The sequence below is a fragment of the Cololabis saira genome, chromosome 11, assembly GCF_033807715.1.
Source record: "Cololabis saira isolate AMF1-May2022 chromosome 11, fColSai1.1, whole genome shotgun sequence".
NCBI classification, from domain to species: Eukaryota; Metazoa; Chordata; class Actinopteri; order Beloniformes; family Belonidae; genus Cololabis; species Cololabis saira.
Genome location: NC_084597.1, coordinates 32,663,088 through 32,685,333, shown reverse-complemented (window position 1 = coordinate 32,685,333; position 22,246 = coordinate 32,663,088). Strand labels below are relative to the sequence as shown.

At 40.9% G+C, this 22,246-nt stretch overlaps 1 protein-coding gene across 1 annotated transcript in view; it reads left to right on the top strand.

The window, feature by feature from the left end:
* grin3a (glutamate receptor, ionotropic, N-methyl-D-aspartate 3A) overlaps nucleotides 1–19,946 on the top strand; it is an 89,566-nt gene extending 69,620 nt beyond the window's left edge. The window contains exons 10-12 of the mRNA XM_061733188.1: nucleotides 5,800–5,961; nucleotides 6,254–6,324; nucleotides 18,440–19,946. Of these exons, the coding sequence (XP_061589172.1) occupies nucleotides 5,800–5,961; nucleotides 6,254–6,324; nucleotides 18,440–19,016 (810 nt within the window). The 3' untranslated portion in view covers nucleotides 19,017–19,946. The remainder of the gene's footprint in view (nucleotides 1–5,799; nucleotides 5,962–6,253; nucleotides 6,325–18,439) is intronic.
* The last annotated feature ends 2,300 nt before the right edge of the window (nucleotides 19,947–22,246 follow it).

Here is a 22,246-nt window from a genome sequence, read left to right as displayed (position 1 = left end):
AAATGCAGCAAAATGTGCTCAACAACAGTAAAGAAAAATCAGTCCCACACGCCCACCCACCCCCTTCCAAACCAAACCTAATCCCTATCAATCATAAAACACAATCAAAGATTAAAATAAATGAGCCGCTCCGTGGCGCAGTGGGTTAAGCAGCGTCTCATATACTGAGGCTACAGTCCTTTGCTGCATGTCATTCCCATTCTCTCTCTACCCCTTCTTGTTTGTACACTTTGAATAAAGGGCCACTAGAGCCCAAAAAAATCTTAAAAAAGAAAAAAAGATTAAAATAAATAATAACATGGAAAACATTTCTGGGCACAAAAGAACCAGTGAGGGAACATTATCACACTATCACAGGGACCTGTCTGCATGAAGAGGTTGCTGCTACACCCAGAGGCCAGACTGCATGGTAGGGACCCACAACCCTTCCCCACGGGATAGACTTCCAAAAACCACCTCTGTAGGATGGATATACTGTATGAACCCCACCACAACCAGGGATGAGCAGACCTCGGGCCATTGGTCCATCGACCGGAGTCAACAGCCCTCCCAATGTGGAGGACTCCCACTGAGGAAATATTGAAGTTGAAAAGTAAAACGTATAAAAAGTATAAAATATATTTATAAACATAATAATACATTGTAATAGAAATATAGATAAGATATCAACAATAAGCAACAGTAAAATGTGTTTTAAAAAAATAGGTTTAACAGAAAATCTATGAAAAGTGTAAAACATTAAAACAAAGAGGGATATTAGTTCAAAGCTAGATTAAAAAGGTAGGTCTTGAGCCTGCTTTTAAAGACATTAACGTTCTCTGCAGCCCTCAGGTTCTCCTGAAGGCTGTTCCACAAACGTGGAACATAGTATTGGAAAGCAGCCTCACCATGGGTTCTTGTATTAATGATGGAAATTTAAAAAATGGCGGTGCAGGAAGACCTCAGGGCCCACAAGGGTTCGTAAGGTACAAGCAAATCAGCAAGATAAGAAGGCACAAGATGATTAAGACCTAAAAACCATAAGAAGTACTTTAAAATTCACCCTGAAAGACACAAGGAACCAATGCAGTGATTTTAAAACTGGTAATGTGAGCCTGCTCTCTGGTCATCGTCATCACACGGGAAGCCGAGTTCTGAAGAAGCTGAACATGTGAAATGTTTTTTCGGGGGGGGGGACCAGAAAGCAGGGCATTACAGTGATTTGTGTTTACATATACATTTTTTTTTTCGTTTTTCTCGTTTTTATTTTTATTTTTCCGACGAAAGGAGGGCCTTTTTGCCCCCCTAAACGTGCCCCAAAAGTCACCAAATTTTGCACGCAAGCCAGGACTGGCGAAAAATTTGATATTTAATGGTTTGCATTAATGGGCGTGGCAAAATGGCTCAACAGCGCCCCCTAGAAAACTTTGTGCCTCAAGCCCCACAATACGGTTTGACGTACATGCACGAAAATCGCTACACACCTGTATCATGTCGCAACTTAAAGAAAAGTCTCTTGGCGCCATAGCCGAAACCGAACAGGAAGTCGGCCATTTTGAATTAATCATGTAATTTTGGCGCAATTTATGCCACTTCTTCGGCCGTTAATACGGCCCGAACCGTAACGCGCACCCAGGTGTGTTAACCATCAAAATGTGCGTCTCGATCCTGCGACGACACGCATTACTTTTCTCACTCAAAAGTGTTACCAAAAGTGCTATCGTTACCGTTACCTAACGATAGACGCCAAAAAGCGCGCCCCCCCTTCATCTGAATGGTCCATATTTGATAGTTCCTACTTTCTGCCATAACTTTTGAATGGTTTGACGTAAAGACTCGTGGGTGGTGTCACCGGACTCGGTTTTGAGTCCTTGACCTTCATTGGCATGAATTAGCCCCGCCCCTTCTTCTGATTGGTCAATATTTGATAGTCCCTATTTTCTGCTATAACCTTTGAATGGTTTGACATAAAGAGTCATGGGTGGTGTCATCTGACTCGGTTTTAAGTCTTTGACCTTTATTGGTGAAAATTGCTCGCGCGAGGGGCCCGTTCATCGCTGCTTGTGTTTTCATTTAAGTTTATTACATTATTGTGGCAGATCAAAACATTGATCTTTAACAACAAAAAGTGGCATTATAAAGTTTTTTTTTTTTTTAACAGACTTGAACAGATGCAGTCCTAGCCATTTATATCCACTTGGCAAGAACATTCGCTAGCCTCTCTGTCGCAGACATGCACATGCGCGTGGTGCTCTCCTCCCGTCTAGTTTGGGGAAGAGCGTTGCTGTGGCTTGATAAACCGCTAACATCATTGCTGCTAATGTTAGCTGTGGCCCCACTCGTGACCGGGTGCTTTGCGTTTATGTGGTAGGATAAACTTGAGCTGCTTTGTTGGTGAGCAAAGTCCTCTCCACAAGGAACACATATCACTCTACCTTTATAAATGGTGCTGTCGGGGCGTTTTAGAATTGTAAATTCCCCATTCACTGGACCGATGACTTTCCCATGCTTCTCCATTTTCACTTCTTTTCTCTGCTACTGACCGTTTCTCCCCATACCTGTCCAGTTACAACGGGAGTCTACCGGCGTAGCTAAACACGCCCAAACAGTGACAGCCAATCTATGTCCACTTTAAGGTGTGACTGACCGTTGTTATCCACCCCATACAACTCAAGCACAAGAAGCCCAACACACAAACACAGATTTCAAAATCTCAAACTTTCAACTCGCAAACAGAAAAATTATAGTTAGAGATCAAACGATTAAATAAACGTAACTTCGCAAAATATACCTGTAATTAATTAATCGCAATTAACGCCCTAATTTGACACCCCTAGCAAAAACACTTACCCCTACCTTTAATGTGATGGTATCTCAAATATTTAAGGACTGTCTGGGACTACTAGAAGTATATTTCTTTTTTCTGTAATGAATTGTCCCAAAGGTTGAAACCTATTCATGGACAGTCAAATTTCACAGTTCCAGTGCCTTAATTGTTCAACACTGGATCCCACTTTGTAACATTGCAACTTCATTGCCAATTTTTAAATCTGCACTGATGAATATAATCCATCATGTATTCTTTTCCAACATGACTTTACAATACAATCACTGCAGCTGCTCCTGTATCACTAATTGTTCCAAACACGAATATATGAGAACGAATATATGTCAAGAGAAACTACAACAAGTGGGGAATTTACCCGCAGTCTTGATATATGATGTTCATTACATCCAGAATTAATACAGTAACCTGAGAGGAAGCATTTTGTATGTCTGCAGAGTCAATATAATGGTTTGTACTTAAGTGGCTTTTTAACAGTGGTATTTATTTTGACTGTTTTGTCTCTTTTTTGTAATGCCTTTAAATGTTAACTCTGTTTTGACTGAAAACTTGGTTAAAAGAAATCAGTACCAATTGATTATTTTAGAGAAATCAGTGATGTTATATGGAGCCATATTTGAAGAAAAATGTTTTATCATTTTTCTACTAATAATTGGATGCTATTTTTCTGGACCACAGAACAAAAAGAAAAGCTGTGTATCAGTGGCGTTGGCAAACAATAGTCACACCTCTGTGATGGCAACTTTAATGCAGAAAAGTAAAATTGGACATCAGTGCAGCATACGTTTCCTTCAAGAGTCAAGCTTTCAGGGACATTTAAACAGTTTTGAGCAAGACAATAAAAAATGACTTTCTGCACATATTTCCCCCATACGTGGGATATTTCCCCCATAGCATGTATACATACTGTATACATGCTCATGTATGGACACACCTTAAAAGGTTGTTGCAGAAAGAATAGCGATGGGATTTTCTTTCAATATTTGTGATTTCAGAGTTGAGTTTTTAGCCCAGTTTGCTGGAAGTCTATACACTGGCTAACTTTTATTTGAAGTGTTAACTTATCAGACCAGAAGGTTTTCATGAGGATGCTGTAGGAAGGTTGGAGAAACAGGGCCTCTACTGGAATTAATGAACATCTTGGAAAAGTTATTTTCGCATTTTTATTTTTGTCTATTTTCTTTTTGCTCATGGTTTCACCTGCTTTGTCATCCAGTGTTTTTAAAGGTGACTAAACCTCATTATATGAAAATATTGGGTGGGTATGTGTTATGAGTTGCGCAGGAGAGACGCAGGAGGCAGGAGTTCAAAAAAATGTGATTTATTGACAATAATTAACCAAAGCAGGGTTAACAAAAAAAAAAAAAAAGAGCAAGAATCCAAAACCATGACAGGACACAAGTTGCGTGGAAACAGGACGGACCAGCACGGAACAAGGGAAGGACAAGACCAGATATACACAGAAGGATTAACAAGACACAGGTGCAGATGATCAGGGCAGATGGGAACAAGGGAAGTCAAAACAGAACTGAAACACAAAGGCACGGGTTTCAAAATAAAACAGGAACAGACCAAACCGTGACAGTATGCGCTGACATCAGGGGCGGAGTGTATGAGGCTGGAGCAGAACAGAATGTCCATGTTTACATCTGCCCAACATAATACCCAGTGTGCCAAAGCTTGTCATCTGGGAAAAGCTGGCTGTATGACAGGCAATGGGAAGAACACAGACCAGCAGAGGATGTGAGATGCTCTGCGAAAAGTCACGCATTTGTGAGTTTCGTAAGGAAATATGCAGTCCCAGCTTTCTTGTTGTTTGACTGAGAACTGTCTACCACTTCATGGTAAAATTATCTAAATCGCAGTGTTGGCTTTTGCTATATAAAAACACTGAAAAATATGTCCAAAAGTAGTTTTTAAAAAGTTTTTGATTTGGTTTCTAAATTTCAAAGGTACTTGGGGGATCTTTTCAAGGTCAGAGTTAATTTCTCAATACCAAGTACGCTACATTTGGACTTCTGTAATTGATAGTTGTGCCTGGCAAGTGTGACTGGAAAAAAATAATTTTGAAAAAAACGGGAGGGTGCAGTTCAGTGTTTAAACTATGAGAAGGATGCAGGTAGCAGGACTACACACATTCAAGACTGTCAGAGGATTTTGTTTCTTTTTTTTAAGCTCCATCTCAGTAAATAAACCAAATTTGCCTAAATTTACCATCTATCTATCTATCTATCTATCTATCTATCTATCTATCTATCTATCTATCTATCTATCTATCTATCTATCTATCTATCTATCTATCTATCTTCACTACTGGACATCAGCAGCGAATTCAGTGAATATGACTCACAGGCTCAATTCAGTCCCGTTCAGCATTTTTTTATTCTGTTATTTATTTCACTTTTCATGCATTGTTTTATCAATATGGGCTTCAGAACAATCTGATGGGTTGTTTTTTCCAAAAATGCCAGAGGAAGTGGTTAAGCTTCATCTTGGTAAATCAGCCACAAATAAGATTGATGGAAACATCTTAAAACTGCATTCGCAACTGTAGTATTTTGAAATTGTAATTTAAAATCAGAAGCTTTTTCCTCTGTCATTACTTCTGCTCATTGATGGGAAAGTTGGGTACTTTTCTAGTCTACACAAGTATCCTCTGGATGCATCCTCGAAGGAAGAACCCATCCGGGAATCTTAACAATACCTGGCTGGATGCAGACTTTGCACTGGGACCATACTTTGGCTGTGACTGATGACGGAAGTACTTGTCCAACTTTCCTATACTTCAGTGAATTGATGTTGCAGGAGAGAGACATGTATATCATTAGTGAGGTGTTTTTAATTCTATAGCTGATCTGTATAGTCTTTTTCTCTTGTTTTTTTCTGTCTGTACTTCCACTGTTTATCTTCTATGTCTGTCACTCACTCTCTCTCTCACTCTCTCTCTCTCTCTTTCTCTCTCTCTCTCTCTCCAGACCCTCCAGATGGGTATAAAGCATTTCTCGGGTCTGTTTGTAATGCTGTGTGTGGGCGTGGCCTTATCTCTTCTGACCACACTAGCAGAACACATCCTTCACAAGCTGGTGATCCCAAGGGTTACGGAGCCGCGCTCCAAGTACTGGCTGCACACTAGTCAGGTAGTGACATATAACACACTGATACACACAAATAAACATCGCAACATACTGAAAGTCATTTGAAGCCTTTACTGTCAACAGGAGAACTTTTCTGAAACTAGCAGTGCCCCCAGCATTTGTTTAAATGGCAGCAATTAATTTCCAATTGTAATAAAAACCTACACATTTAATTATATCTTGCCCAGTAGACGATGACTGGGTAAATTCTGTTGTTGCTGTTGCTCTTTCTAATGCACCTAGGTTCTTCAAATTCCCCAAATACAGCAGAGCTGATATTTTGTTTGTTCTCCAGAGATTACACCGAGCCCTCAACTCAGGCTTTACCGATGACAAGCTACCAACTGTTGCCAAGCCCGAAAAGAGGTAATGTTCTTGCATCCTTGTTGCTCGGTGTGGTTTAAGTTCAATGAAATAAACACAGCAGACAGGTACATCAATGGGATATATTCACACTTCACTGTATCCCTTTCATACATTTTATTTGAGGAAAATTCCTTTCCTAAGTGGCGGAACTGCATGTAAAGTGAGCACAGGTGTGGTATAATTATTTCTTTATCCTTCAGAACATTTGTTAAACTCCTGTCAGACAGCTATAAAATATAATTAAAGCTGCAAGCAGTGATGAACCGGCCTTCGCACCCTTGTGCACGTTCAGGCGTGCTGCAGTGGAAGCGCTTGTATGACTTGCATGTAGATTCTTCAGGCCTGGACATTTAGCGGATGACACCACGCACGACTGACTCTCTATATCAAACCATTCAAAAGTTATTGCAGAAAATCAGAACTATAATATATCGACCAATCAGAAGAAGGGGCTGGGCTAATTTGCACCAATTAAGGTGAAGGAGTCAAAACCGAGTCCGATGACACCACCCACGACTCTGTATGTAATACCATTCAAAAGTTATGGCAGAAAATAGGATCTATCAAATATCGACCAATCAGAAAAAGGGGTGGGGCAAATTCATGCCAATGAAGGTCAAGTACTTAAAACCGAGTTAGAGACACCACCCACGACTCTTTATGTCAAACCATTCAACAGTTATCGCAGAGAATAGGGACTATCAAATATCGACCAATCAGAAGAAGGGGCAGGGCTAATTCATGCCGATGAAGGTCAAGTGCTCAATACCGAGTCAGATGACACCACCCACGACTCTTTATTCAACTATTCAAAAGTTATGGCAGAAAGTAGGAACTATCAAACCAGATGAAGCGGGGGCGCGCTTTTTGGCATCTATCGTCGCCACGGTAACGCTTTTGACTGAGAAAAGTAATGCGCGTCGTCGCAGGATCGAGACGCACATTTTGATGTATAACACACCTGGGTGCACGTTACTGATCGGGCTGTATTAATTGCCAAAGGAATGGCATAAATTGCGCCAAAATTACACGATTAATTCAAAATGGCTGACTTCCTGTTTGGTTTCGGCCATGGCGCCAAAAGACTTTTCTTTAAGTTGCGACATGATACAGGTGTGTACTGATTTTCGTGCATGTCCGTCAAACCGTATTGTGGGGCTTGAGGCACGAAGTGTGGGCGCTGTTGGGCCATTAGGCCACGCCCATTAATGCAAACCATTAAATATCACATTTTTCGCCAGGCCTGGCTTGCGTGCAAAATTTGGTGACTTTTGGGGCACGTTTAGGGGGGCAAAAAGGCCCTCATTTCAATTCAATTCAATTCAATTCAATTTTATTTATATAGCGTCTAATACAACAGATGTTATCTCTAGACGCTTTCCAGAGATCCAGAACATGAACATAAACATAAACATAAACATAAAAATTAAACATAAACCCCCGAGCAATTATTATATAAACAATGGCAGGTAAAAACTCCCATAGTGGGAGAAAAGCCTTAAGCCAAACAGTGGCAAGGAAAAACTCCCCTTTAGGAGGGAAGAAACCTTGAGCAGGACCAGGCTCATAAGGGGGGACCCTCCTGCCGAAGGCCAAACTGGGGGAGTCAGGGACGTCAGCAGCACACAGCAGGCAGGTGGAAGCAGCAGCGGGATGACCAGAGGTGGGGGGGGGGGGGGTGCAGGCAGGCGGAAGCAGCAACAGCAGACATCCACGTAGGCAGGTGGAAACAGCAACGGGATGACCGGGGATGGGCGGGAACACAGGCCAGAACGCAGCTCCCGAGGCTCCAGCCTGCAAACATGCACAAAAGAGAAAAAAGGGGGGCCGGCACAAGAAACTACAGGAACGATGGACAAAAATGATAGCTATGAGATATTTATAATAAATAAAAATGGTAATGGAGATTTCGTCGGAAGAAGGGAAAAAAAAAATCCTACAGATACAATAGGGACTTCGCACTGTAAGTGCTCGGGCCCTAATTAAAGGAGCATGGGGCTCCTTTTAAGAAATGAGACTCGATAGTGCCACCCTTCGCCACGACGGCCGTCGGGGGTACTGCAGCCAACAGCGAAGCCGGCACGGGAGAACGGGGAGAACGCACATGACGTCACATCCGCAGGACAGCGCGGGAAATTCGGGCCCAGAATTGCAGCACATTTTTCAGCACACAGCCTGTTCAAGGCAACGGAGAGATACACAAGAGGGCTCATTCGTTTTGGTTTAGGAACGCTTCATCTGTATTATATATTATATATGACATTATTACTAGAAAACTTAAAACGTATACGATTTTCTTTTCATAAATCCTGCCTCAATCCTGCCTCATGCTCCTTTAAAGTTGACAGCTATAGATGCACTGTTTATGCTGTGTAACAGGGGAAACCACAGCAGCCTTTCATTACAGTTTTTCACAATTGTTTAAACACATTTCCTGATAGACTACCTCACTTACGCAAAACTCTAAACACAAATTACAAAACTCACACATAAAATGCAAAATCCTACACTTCTCTTGCAAAAGCACACTCTACCCTCAAAACAGTGTTAACTCTTCACTAAATGGTATTTCCTTCTCAAATGCCAAACACATACATCATTTGAGTAGACATTTCTAAGCACCCACTGAACACTGATGTGCAGAATGGAAGACACTATAGTATGAATGGAAAACACTTTATGAATGCTCAGTAGAATCATGCATTTGTATGTTCAGTGTTACACCTTCAGCTGTTGGATGTAATGTATCACCATATAGTATTCATATGTATAGGCTACTCAAATAGAAAATACACAATTCTTTACTGTAACAACAAATAATATTTTACAGTATTTGGACTCAAAATGTGCAGTCCACTGGACATCACAGCAAGCTGTGGATGAAAACTTGACAGAAAATAGAAACAGAACAAAAGTATAAGGCTGCATCCTGCCTTTCATCCCTGGCTGGCCACAGGACCTCATCCACGTCGCAGGAGATGTTCTCCCTGGCCAAGCAGCGGGGGAAGAATCTCCTACAATGCCGCATGAAGCCTTGACAGGCCTCAGCAGTGACATCGCCACATGCGTCCTCCATGGCCTGCAGCAGTGGGATCCGTGTCTGAGGATTTCTCTCGTATACCTTCCATCTCCAGGCAGAGAAAAACTCCTCAATTGGGTTGAGGAAGGGAGAGTATGGAGGGAGATATAGGACATCAACTTCTGGATGGACCCTGAACCACTCACGGACCAGAGCAGTCCGGTGGAAACTGACATTGTCCCAGATAACAACCAACCTGACCACCTCTGTGTCCTCCATCTGGTCTGGCTGGACAATGATATGTAGAGCTGGTCCAGGAATGCTAGAAGAAGTGCAGTGTTGGAGGGGCCAAGGGTGGCATGGTGATGGAGGACGCCGTGGCAGCACACACTGTTATGTTCCCTCCACGTTGGCCAGGGACCTCTGTGATGGCACGCTGGCCGATGATATTCCTCCCTTGGCGCCTTCTTTTTACAAGGTTGAACCCCGCTTCATTTTTTATTTATCCTTTATCTATTCAGGAAAGTCCCATTGAGATACAATAACTCTTCTGCCAGGGAGTCCTGGTCAAACTTCATCAATGAATATGAATTCAATGGCAAATTGCTGATTGCATATTGCACAACAGCCTTTGGAGTTTAGAAATGTGATTGACTGTGTGTTCTGTGTGAACAGCAAGAGAGGGAATTCAGGAAGAGTGTTCAGGATATTGGGAATTGTGTGTAGTGTTGTGAGAAATGTGTGGTATGGAATGGGAATTTGAGTCTAGAGCAGTAAATGTGCTTGGAGTTCAGCAGGATTGGTTTAGCCACCTGAAACATGAGTTTCAGGTTGTGCACATTGTGTCTGATGTTCCAATAAATGTGTTTAAACAATTGTGAAAAACTGTAAGAGAAGTTTTCCCCAACTACTTCAGATCTTTAAATATAAATACCAAACAGAATACAGTCCAAGGATATTGCTCGCTTGTGGGTCAGATGGGGACTATGTAATCTAATATTCATTCACACCAAAAATGCATGTGGGCAGCCCCAGCGAAAAGTCAATTTTACAAACTTAAATGGCCTATTGGCTATACTATCAGCTTGAAAATATGTGACATCCATTAACATTCAAGTGACAGTTCAGGGCGCCAATTTTAATCAGAAACTAAATAGAAAGGTCAGTCTGTTGGAAGGCAATCATCTGTGAGGGAAATTGATGAAATGATCTCATGCTGACGTCACAGTACATAGCTGGGAACAAAGAGAAATGGGCATTTATTCATGAGACCTTTTTGGGGGGGGTGGGCAACATTAGTGTCCTTTAAAAGTTTGCTTGGTGGTGCATTTTCCAGATTAGTTAAACAAACCCTTACAGAAAGTCAGATGACACTACAGTATGTCACATTTAGCCACTGATAATGAAGACATGTCTTTTTTTGCTTTTTTTTGTAAACCTAAAGCATTTGCGGAGACCAGCAAATTAATTCATGATACATGAAAACTCAGCCGCACATTATTTTACATAAACTCCTAGTTAGCACAGCAGACTCCAGGGACTCAGGTGGAGCACTCAAAGTGGGGATTAAGTACTCGTAATGATTATGGAGACAAGTCTATGTGACGTCTTTGGTAATGAGGATAGACGGCTACTCTTGCATAATTATACTTATTCAATCAAGCTCCTCTGCAACGTGTCTACATGCCACCCAGAAGTCAGAAATTATTATGTCGTGAATATGAGCATCTTACAAAGACTTGGCGTTCTGTGTCAAATGTCTGCTTTGCAAGCACTGCACTGAAATTTGATGATCTTCCCGTTTAATGGGTAAGGTTTTATGCAGTAAAGGCTTCAGCTCTGGCTCCTTTACAGGTTCAGAGTGAGCCTGAGAATCAGTATCAGCTCTGCCACTAAAGCTCAGTACCGTAGGCATGTGGGAAATTGAATTGGCTTTAATTACCACTCAGGATTGAGCCATAACATTTTATCTCCTAATTAAGTTAACAAGAATGTAAACAAGTCCAGAGAGAATGTGCAGCCATGTAAGTAATACCCTAAAATGTCCTCAGACAGCCAGTTAAAATCATGTGATTTAGTGTCAAGCTAGAAAAAGCTCACATCTGAGCTAAAATCTAATTGTGAGCCCTTCTGTTGGGTTTATATTTCGTTTGTTTAAAGCATAGCATGTGACACTAGAGGAAAGCAAGTGTACCAAATTATCATAAAAAAATCTAGTCGAAGTCCAAACATTGTGCAAAAAGTAAAAAGCAATAAGTGGACGGGAGGAATCCAAATGAGGGAAGCAAATTCAAAAACACAAATCATCTCAATTCCCTTTACAGAGAAAATAACAAGTTCAGTTTAGTTCAGTTTAATCCAGTTACAATCCAATTAAATCAATGACATTAAAACCGTTTTTTATTATTAATTTTATTTCAATTCATTTAAGTTCATTATTATTGTGTTATAATGCCATTCCATGTGAAACAGTAATACATAGCATAGGAACGCATACAGTACATACAATATATACTAAGAGTTAATTCCAGGGATAGTTGCTATGTGGCAGAATAATAACTAAATAAAAAACACGAGGAAACAATCCAACACTTCAGGGTTCCCAGGCACAATAGCAGATAAACACACAACTAAATACACCGAGGTGTTGTAAGGGGCCACTGGGGATGGATTGAAACAATGAATTACAGATGTGGATACAAGAAAAAGAAAAGTCAACCAAGACACATGAATTGTTGAATATAAAACAAAAATAAGTCATCATAGAAGCAAGATATTGCAACCACACACAAATTTGTCGTTAGCTTCCATTAAAGAAAGAAAAAACTACAATGATTACTGAAATAACTTGAAACTGGCCCTATAAAATACATTTTTACCTTAGAAAAGACTGAAAATAATTTGATCATAGTGACATGTTAAATTATACTGTGTTCTTTGATTAACATAATGGATGTCTTCAGTCCTTACACATGTGTACTCACCACACTGAAAATGGACCAGAGAAAGCTAAGGAGAGACTTGAGAGACTCTGAGGAGATCAGAAATAAAAATTTAGACAAGTGTGTTAAATGTAAAGGTTATAAGACCAATTTTCAAGCAGCATCAGTGCCAAAACACATAATCTGCAGTTGAAGAAGTCTCCTTGAGAGTTACAGAAATCACTTGATTGCAGTGATTGTGCAACAAAACATTAAGTTGACGGTTTGCTTTCCTTAATAAAAAGGTACCAAAAAAGGGGTGCACGGTGGCAGATAGTCCTTCATCACTACTACAAGAAAGTAGATGTTGTGTAGGACAAAATCCAAGAGGTTGGAAGGCATAAGTAGTGAACAAATGTTCTCTCATCTTAACAAAAGTGTTTCACCACAGGTTATCGAACAAAGAAACAATAAATCAGCTTTACAGAGCCGCACAAAAGTAACAGAACCACAACAAGGTGGAAAAAAAACAGGCAAACGGCCAGGGAGAGAGAGAAAAGACAAAATAATAGCCATCCCTCAATATGCATATTTATGTGTACTTCATCAGTTGCAGTTCCCATTTAAAGTCTGCATCTAGTCAAGTATATCCGAAATCCCCAGATGTATTCTTTTACCGGCTATTTTATCAAGGATGCATCCTGCGGAGACTTGACACGGTAGAGTGTCCCAGAATGCATTTTGTATCAACAAACAGAACTAATGTCAGAGGAGGAAAGAGTAAAAGAGATGGTAATAACTGTGTATAAATAGTGTAGTACTAATTGTCTAATGGAATTTAGCTTTAGGGATTTTCTAATCCCAGACAATAGTTCTCCTAACTTCAGATTTGTGGTTAGGTTATCAAGAGAGAGGCTTTTTGAAAATGTCTTTATCTTTTCTTTTTCTTGCGTCCACCAAACTTTATAATATGACTTAAATACAAAAGCATAAAACCCATATCATATCAATGAATTGTTGCAAACACTTTTGCTGGAGGACTTCATGGTCCATTAGGAAGTATTACAAATGTTCAGTGTTTATTTATGTTCACTTAAACTCCAGAGGTTTTTGAATACATCAAGTACACTGTTATTCACGGTAGTCAAGAGGTTATCTGATAACTTCCTGAAGGACATTCAAGCAGGGCACACTTTGTGGTTGGATGGCCTCCCGTTTCATCGTGCTGCATCAAGGGTCTGTCAGCTCATGGTGATATCTGTACCGACAGATGGGTCGGGAAATAGCCTTTAATGGCAAAATGTTGCTAGCCTCTTTACAGGGGTGTAGTTTGGAAAACTGCTGCAGTTACAGTAAATGGGAATAAAGAGTGAGCTGCCTCTCTTCATGGGCTGCAATGCTTAACAGGAGATAGGGACCAAAATGTGCATCTACAACAGGGTGAAAGGGCACGCAGAAAACCACCACATGCTGTATAGAAATGAAAATACAAGTAAAGGATTTGGCATAACTTAATGAGGTGAACTGCTGACCCTGGAAATTTTACGAAGGATTTTTGCGGTATCTCTGGAAATGACATGAAGGGATCTGGAAGCTGTAATTATCCAAATGACAAGGATCTTGTTTCCCTGTGACAAGGAAAAAGAGTGCCTGCTCCAAGTAAAACTAAATTATTACTATGTAAATTAAGAAAGCAAAATATATGCCCTGCACTTTTATTACAGATTCCTGTTATTTTATATGCAGCATGCAAAACAAAGCAATATTTGATTTTGAGGAAAATATGGAGAATTAGACTGATGTCAGTGAGATGGGCGGAGTTACGCGAGTTCAAACAAGTGTATCTCATCTTTCTGGTCCACATAATGTTTCAGACTACACAATAGATTCAGTAGCTGAATACTGCGTAGAAAAAGAAGAAGTGGTGATGTAAAGGACATTAACATTTAAAAAAAAGAATTCAGCATCTGCCAAACAAATATCCAACTTTACGTTTCTCTTTTTGACCTTAATGCCATTGTTTATGAAAGTCTTTGCATCATGGCAATATGTATCAAAAAGAAAGAAAGAAAAAATAAAAATTAAATCACTAATTACTTTTGGTGCCACATAGGACTGAATCAAGGAAGTGTGGCGTTAGAGGTTCAGACATTTTAGTTTGAGCAGAAAGACTAGAGGCTCTGGTGTGTGGATAAAATGAGTCATGTACGACTATTTGTTTCAAACATTTCCTAAAAGCCACAAAGTGGTTTTGATTTGAGTTATTAAAAAATCAAAACTAACAGCAGAAAGCTGCTGGAAAGAATGAAGTCAAAAGCCAAGTGCAGATAAAACATAAACATAAAGCACCTCCTGAACTTTTAGTCATGATTTAGAGCCAGACTTTTATCCACAGTTACATCTCAGTTGAAAGCGCCTCATTTCAGCTCAGAGACAGAGGTAGTTAAAGCAACAGTGTATTAAAATATCCGCTTCAGTTCTGAAAGAATATTCATTAACTTTAAGGAAGCATCATCTGGCTCTCACAGATCCCCGTCCCTACTAACGGTAAAAAACATATTCCCATCCCGGTTGTCTCTTGCAAATACTGAAGTGTAATCAATGGGACCATGTATGGAGGTAGATTTGTTTCTTAATTATTCAATCAAAAAAAAGATTGCTTCAAAAAGAAAAAAAATATTTAAATAAATAAAAAAAACTTTTTCAATTAAAGAAAAAAAGTGATTGAATGCAAAAAAATATTTGAGACCCAAACAATTGCATTTGAACACATTTTTTTTATTGAAAATTTTTTTTTTTTTTTTTTTTTTTATGAAAGTGAAAAAAGTTTTGAAGTCTTTTTTTTTTTTTGATTGAATCATTTTGACACAAACACCCCACAGTGTTCTGGATGCTTCCCCATTGGTCAGCCCATAGGGTCAGACATGTTTGAGTGTCAGCCCCCCGACTTTGTCCAAAATGGTCTCGTTTGTTTGTGCTGCATTAGTGCTGGTTTGTGAAAAAAAAAAAAAAAAGAACCGGGCATCAGGCAAAGTCGCAGGCAGGCAGGCAGGCAGGCAGGCAGGCAGGCAGGCACAGACAGAATGAGTGGCGCTGGAAAGCTAGGAAGGAATCTAGACAATCTGGCAAAGTGGAAGGTGGAAATGGGCCGGTAAATAAGGGGAACTGATGAAGATGGAAACCAGGTGTGGAGCTGGGCCAGGGAAGCACAGGTGAAGGGAAGGAGAGGATGTCTGACTGATGAGGGTGGCAGGATCTGGAGAGACAGGGAAGTGAGTTATCAAGTAAAAAACCTATCCTACACTGGGAAACCGTGACAGGAACACATCCAGAGGTAAGACCCAGGTTTACAAGAAAAAAGATAAAATACCCTACTGAGCTGAAAACTCTAAGCAAATGAGATGGTATGCTGTCAGATGGACAATTAGCAGGATGTAAGTGTTCCACAACTTTAGTGAGAATAGAAAACTGGTGAAAGACAACTGAGCTTGCTGTAGAAACTGAGGGGTCCTGAGCAGGCTGAACCAGTGGCGATCTAAGAGCAGAAATTTTGTTTACAAAAAACTGAAAAATCCTCTCACAATGCAGAAGAAGGCTTGACAGAAACAGCATCACAGGGATTTACTGAGTCAAATACATTAATAAAAACCTGAGGTTTATGAGCACTTTTGGAAATATTCAGCTTTAGCTGCTTTAACAGCCTGCTGATAAATTGTGAGATATTCCCGCAGCAGATCCCAAGATATTCGGAGGTTGTCCTTTTTCGACTTTCTCTCCGCCTGTCTACATGCGCGTCTGAGCGCACGAGTGGACTCATTCAGCCAGGGCTTAGTCGGTGGCTTAGCGCTCTTTACAGTCATTGGTGCAATGAAGTCTAAAACCTTAGTAAAGAGCATTGTCATTCAGTCATCCACATTGAGGTCAACAAAGTCATCCAAAGAATAAGAGTCTTTCCAAGCAGCAGAAAACTGTAAAGGAGTAGATGAGTTAAAAACACAGAGACTGCCAACAGGCATGGAGTCCGTGGTAGAGGGTGTAGGCAATGAGGAAGAAAATAAAAAGGGTAGGTGGTCGGATAAGGATGTGTCGCAGATTTCAGTTTCAGTTCAGTGTACATTCAATCCATATGACAGTACAAGATCCAAAACGTGACCATTTTCGTGTGTTGGCTCTGAAACAGACGGCATAAGATTAAACAAATCAATGAGATTCAAAAAGTCCAGTGTTTAATTTAGAACTTAATTCCACAAAAAAACATACATTCTTTAGTTGATACCATTAATGTTGTGTTTGTTTTCTAATTTTACAGAAAACAAAAATTCCCATACAGTTTATTTCCATCTCAATACATGCTAATTTCTATGTGTTGTCATCCTCAAAGCTTTCTCAACTGCTATGTGTGGCTCATTTGGTGCCACAGTCCCACAAAAACTCCAACAGGACATTATATTGTGATTAAGGTGTACATGTCTATAATTTACTTCAACTATACTGTATCACTATGATCAGAACATACTACTGGTACATATAAGATGACAGCATGCTCTTTTTCTTTCTGTTAAATGCTGTGGTACTTTTTCCCCCCAGATTTATTTCGTGAATTGACAAAAGACCAGTTTAGACATGTGTAGGTTTGAAATTATGTCTTGCTGCACCTGTGCTTCTTTTCTTTTATCTCTGCCTTAGTGGTCTTCAGCAGCAGTTCAAGAACGGGAGCCTTTGATGAATCGTTCATTACAGTTCTAGATATAATCCATGGTGGCATGTCGGTTTATAAAAATCTTTTTGCCCAGAAGAAAAAAGAGCAAAAACAACGACCCATAACTATTTTCTTCTCTCGAAAAAACACTCCTGCACCCCGGGGGTTAGGAGAAAAAGACGCTACAGAGCCGGGATGCAGCGGCTCAGAAGAGCACTGGAATACGTGTGAGGTGGTGCTGATCTCCGCAATTTGAAGCCTTTCCTTCTAAAATAATTCTATAAAAACAGGTTCTTTTTGGAACATAACCCCGGGAAAAACCAGGGATTACTGTAATTCCACGTTGCGAAACTCGCCTTCTTTTGGCTCGCCATGACCGTCATGTTTTTGAATGCATACACACTACGTTTCCTCTGGTCTCCGTGTGTGGGGAAAAACAGCTTCACTGTAGCCAGAAATAACAGAGTAACGCACCGTTTGGTAGAGGTAATTGCGTGGCTGAATTTAAAAAGTAATGCGTTAGAGTATTAGTTACCGCAGAACTAACGGCGTTACTCTAACGCGTTACTCTAACGCGTTACTAAATAACGTTAGTCCCAACACTGGTCTCCACACCTGCTGTGTCTCCAAACATCCGCAAATACAACGTTGATAGTGAAAACGGTCAAGCAGCTAAATAAACTTCTGTTTTACTAGTCAGGAGGATACAATGTGGTCCTATATGCTGAATGATCGTTAAGTTAATTTCTCCTTTCGTCCATCTTTCACATTTAATAAAAACAATGCATTTCCTCACTATTCTCTTACCAAGACCACTTCTTATTTAGTTCCAGTCTTGTTTTCATCATGAAAAAGGGTCATTGAATTATATTTATCATCTTAATTTTTCATTATAACGCACAGGCAGCAGGGAATTAGTGCGTTAGGTAGCAGGGCTGCGTGTGAAAATGCGCTGATAGTGATCGGTGATCGATTTGCCTGGCATTGATTGATTTGGTTTCAGAACCGGACAGCTCCTCCAAAGAGCTTCTGAAAGAGCGAAACTAAAGAACGGTGTTAAGAAGTCATCTGGGAAACACCCGTATCTTAGGGTTCTCTCTTAGTTGAAACCTTCTTTGAACCTCTCTTAAATCCTTAAGAGAGGTTGGATCTGGGAAACCCGGCCATTGTCATCCAAGAATCTTAAAGTCATCCGCTAAAAGCCAACGTCCAAAACTTCATGAGTTTTTATGTTATTTTTACTACCTTGCTGAAGATCCTGTTCTGTTTATTGACATTTATGAATCAATATGTAACAGCAGTCAGCAGTTCATTGTTTCAGCAAACCCTAGTTAGATAGTAATAAATCACTTGAGCCTTTAGTTCTACACAGATTTCCGATCAGAAAAGATGCAGTCAGAGTTAATAATGTTCTCACAATTTGGCATTTAGAATTCCTACTCAACATTTTACTTTGTTTACATGGTTTATTTCCAGGTGCAATGAGGGAAACAACCAATCATCTTCTTGGAATCCTGCAGAATCCTCCCACTGCAACAGACGAAGGTTCCTTCCGCAAGACATACAGAACGACCTGGAATGTCCATCTTCCCTGGATCTTCCACCTCCACCACCCCCCTCGCCCCTCCCTCATCCCCATTCTCTTCCACAGCTGGAAAAACAACTGCCCCTAGTGACCAACTCTAATGGTCGATCTGACCTTTTAGGACGGGGTTTAGGTCAAGCCCTGGGGCAAAGTCAGGGAGGGACTGGACAGGGTATGATACAGTGTCGGGGTTTAGGAGGGGACGACTGTGGTTCTGGCTTGGGTGTGGGCCAGAACCCTCTGGTTCAGGAACTTGCAGAACTGGAAGGTCAAATCCTTGCAATGAAGCAGCAGTTGCAGACAGCCATGCGGAGAAAAAGAGAGCTTGAACAGTGTCAATTAGAAAACCAGCAAGCTAACCAGACTCCACCCAGTCAACCCACAATACAACCGTCCAGCCAGTTTGTTCAGTATGCCCAGTCCCACAAACAGACCAACCAACACACGAACAAACTCCCAGACTTCTGAAGTTTGCATCTTCTGTTTTGACCAGAGAAACCTTGTTTAATCCAGGACTAGCTTCCACAACCTCTAGTCTCTGGATAAGGATCTTTGCCTGAGCTCTGCAAATGTAACACTTGCGGATTTTTGTTAGCAAGATCTTCCATTTAGGCTCAGGAGTTCCCCTGAATGCTGGGATGTAAAGTTCACCAGGGATTACATCCAGCTCTACGAGTCCAACTGGGACATTTTTCATCGTTGGAAGGCAAGATTTGATCAAGAAGCGCTGTAGATGTGTGAACTAGGGATCTTGAGCCAAATTTGATTTCAGATTATCATTAGCTTGTTGTGTCATGGAGAACTGAAAATTCTCCTTGTTCTCTCAACCTCCATTTCACTCATTTCAGATCCATTCAGGATTTTATTCCCCCTTTCCTTCCTTTAAAAGTTACTACTGTACTTCCTTTTTCCCTTTTCATGCCTTCCATCTACAGTAAGCCTCGTTTCTCCAATGGTAAAGATTTGCTTGGCTTGATGATAAGCTTAATCTTGGGTATGACGACTTTGTTTTTAAGCTTGATGGACTAATTGTTGAGAATGTAAATTGGCCTCTGGTTGAACCCAGTCAGATAAGTCTGTTTGTCATGGTGTCTTGCTGAAACCTTGTGTCTCTCAGACATACGGCTGCTGGTAATTGCTTGGTATTACCACTGATTACCTAATGTTTCTGGCGTTTGGCACTGCATTTACTTTGGCTATAGCCATTTTCTCTCCTGTCTTTAGAGTATTGATGGGCCTGTTGTTAAAAGGTGTTAAAGAAAAAAAAAAAACACAAAAAAAACTGTAAAGCTTTCACAAGACACCTTTGTGATAAAGAACAGGTTGACATCTTGCACACAATGCTTACATAGGAATCACTGTATGATGTTGTTCTGTACTCCACTGATGCACTCCCAGCTTTTTAAAGGTCATGTTTTAACTTGTCAGAGTTTGACTTACAGTCTGCATGTATTTCATTGTGGGTTTGATGATTCCTGTAGTAATACATGAACTAGTCATAAACTGGTGCTTTTGTAAACAGAGACCGGGGGAACTGCTGTTTTTTGCTGCGATCCCACTGCTGAAGCGTGCACAGACCTTTCATCTGACTCTGACATGTTACTTCATGTGAACATTTTACAAGTGAACCCACCAAAAACTGTTCTCTGATCAGTTTCTTTGCATCTTTTCTGGTTTGGACATGTTCTGTTATTAAAAATGTACCTCTCTTCTTTGCATTTTATTTTGTTATCTCTCAAAGGTATCCAGGCTCACAGATCTCACAGGTCTGTAAGACTTCCAGAGCAAATGTGAAGCTGTCATTAAGAACATTTTACTTACGAACACAATACATGATATCAACAGGATTTAAAGGCCGTCAGATCACCGACTGCTACCACCAGTAGAGATGCAGCCGACATCCAGGACACAAACGTTGTGTCCTGGATGTTCAAAATGTTTTCAGTTGTCATTTTCTCTTTCAGACCAGCCATTTAGAGTCACCTACATTAACTTATTTCCACACATCTTATCCGCTTCCATTATAGAACACCCTGCAGCTATATAAATGACTAAACCACTCAGAGCTTTGCTCCCTCCCCTGGAACAATATTTGGCTGGAACAGTCATAAAGGAGACAGCAATTTGAACAGGGAGTCATGGTCAGAACAGCCGATGATGACTTTTTTTTGAACACATGGTCAAATACCTACACACCCACACACACACATGGAGCTCCTATCTATTTAGTCAGTGTGTCTGCAGGGTAAGCGCAGGCTGAAATGAATACCTGACGGAGCAAAAGAGAGAGTGCATTGGCTGAGCCGTCAGCTTTCTTTGTCTCTCTCTACATGTATGCCTCGCTAAGCGGGTGCACAAACATCACTGGAGTCTGTGCAGAAGTAATAGGATGAATCAACAGAAGATTTCAATAAGAACTTGGTTTTAGCATATCCATGCACATTCTAATCACTTGTGGAGGTCGCACGTGTGCCTGGACAGGAGAACGGTATGAGCAGAAATGGCTGCCACGCAGATTATAAGACTTTGCATAAAAGAAGAATAAAGTTACAAGAGCTCCAGAGTCAGACATAATGATTGACTTTGGGGGCTTTTCTGGACAACTACTCATTTAATTTTTTTCTCCGTATATATACAAAGAAACAACAAGAAAGCTTTGTGCCCGGGTTAAGACAGCAATAACGTTCTCAGTCAAATGCATTCATTTATTTTATTCAAACTCAACCATAAGATTTGTTTTCAGAAGCAAGCTCAATTATTATATAAACAAATTCAAAACAGCTTCTCTTAAAGGGATTGTGACATGAAAAACAAATTTTTCTTGATTTTTTGTGTTTTGTTGGGTGTCTTGACATCAATTACACCCAAAAAACAACGAACTTTTAACATTCAGTGTATTGTGTGCTTTCTGGGATTTTCCGCATAACTATGCAAAAACGGCGCACCTGGTTTGGTGGCGGGCCGTGACGTCAGGGCCCGCTAAATCACCGCTCCCTCCACCCAGCTCCCTGCCTCCTCTCCTCTTCAGCGCACCATAAAGGATGATTTATGGTTCCGCGTTACACCGACGCAGAGCCTACGGCGTAGGGTTACGCGGCGACGCGCAACGTACGCTGAACCCTACGGCGTAGGCTCTGCGTCGATTCAACGCGGAACCATAAATCAGGCTTAACACGGAGCTGTTTAGAGCCTCTTCTGTTCTAATCACCGGAGGAAAACTGCTAAGAAGACCCGCGGCCACTGACTGGACTTAAGATAGGGGGACACTGTTGCTTGCATGCCTTTATTTTTATGATTGTTTGCTGTGGACTGTCTGCTTCGCCCTGCTGATTTTCCGTGCATGCTTCGCCTGTCGCTCCCGGCTTAACTCTCCGACGCCGCTGTTAGAAGTCCGTGACCAGAGGACTCGACTTCCAGTCGAGTCCTCTGGTCACGGACTTCTTCCCCGGGCTGTAGTCGCCCTGTCTGGGCTGTGTTTGTGGTTCGGTGTGTGCGCGTGTGTGTGGAGACGCCGGCAGAGGTGTGTAGCGGTTGGTTGGAGGAGGTTTGGAGGAGGAGCGGGGCAATGATTGACAGGAAAGGGGGAAAAGGAAGCGTTTTTCACGGCGCAAAAAAACACTGTCATAAAAAGCCAGGAATGGAGTACTAGAGTTAAGTTTATCTGGTTACACTCTTTTAGACACATTTGAGGGATGTTG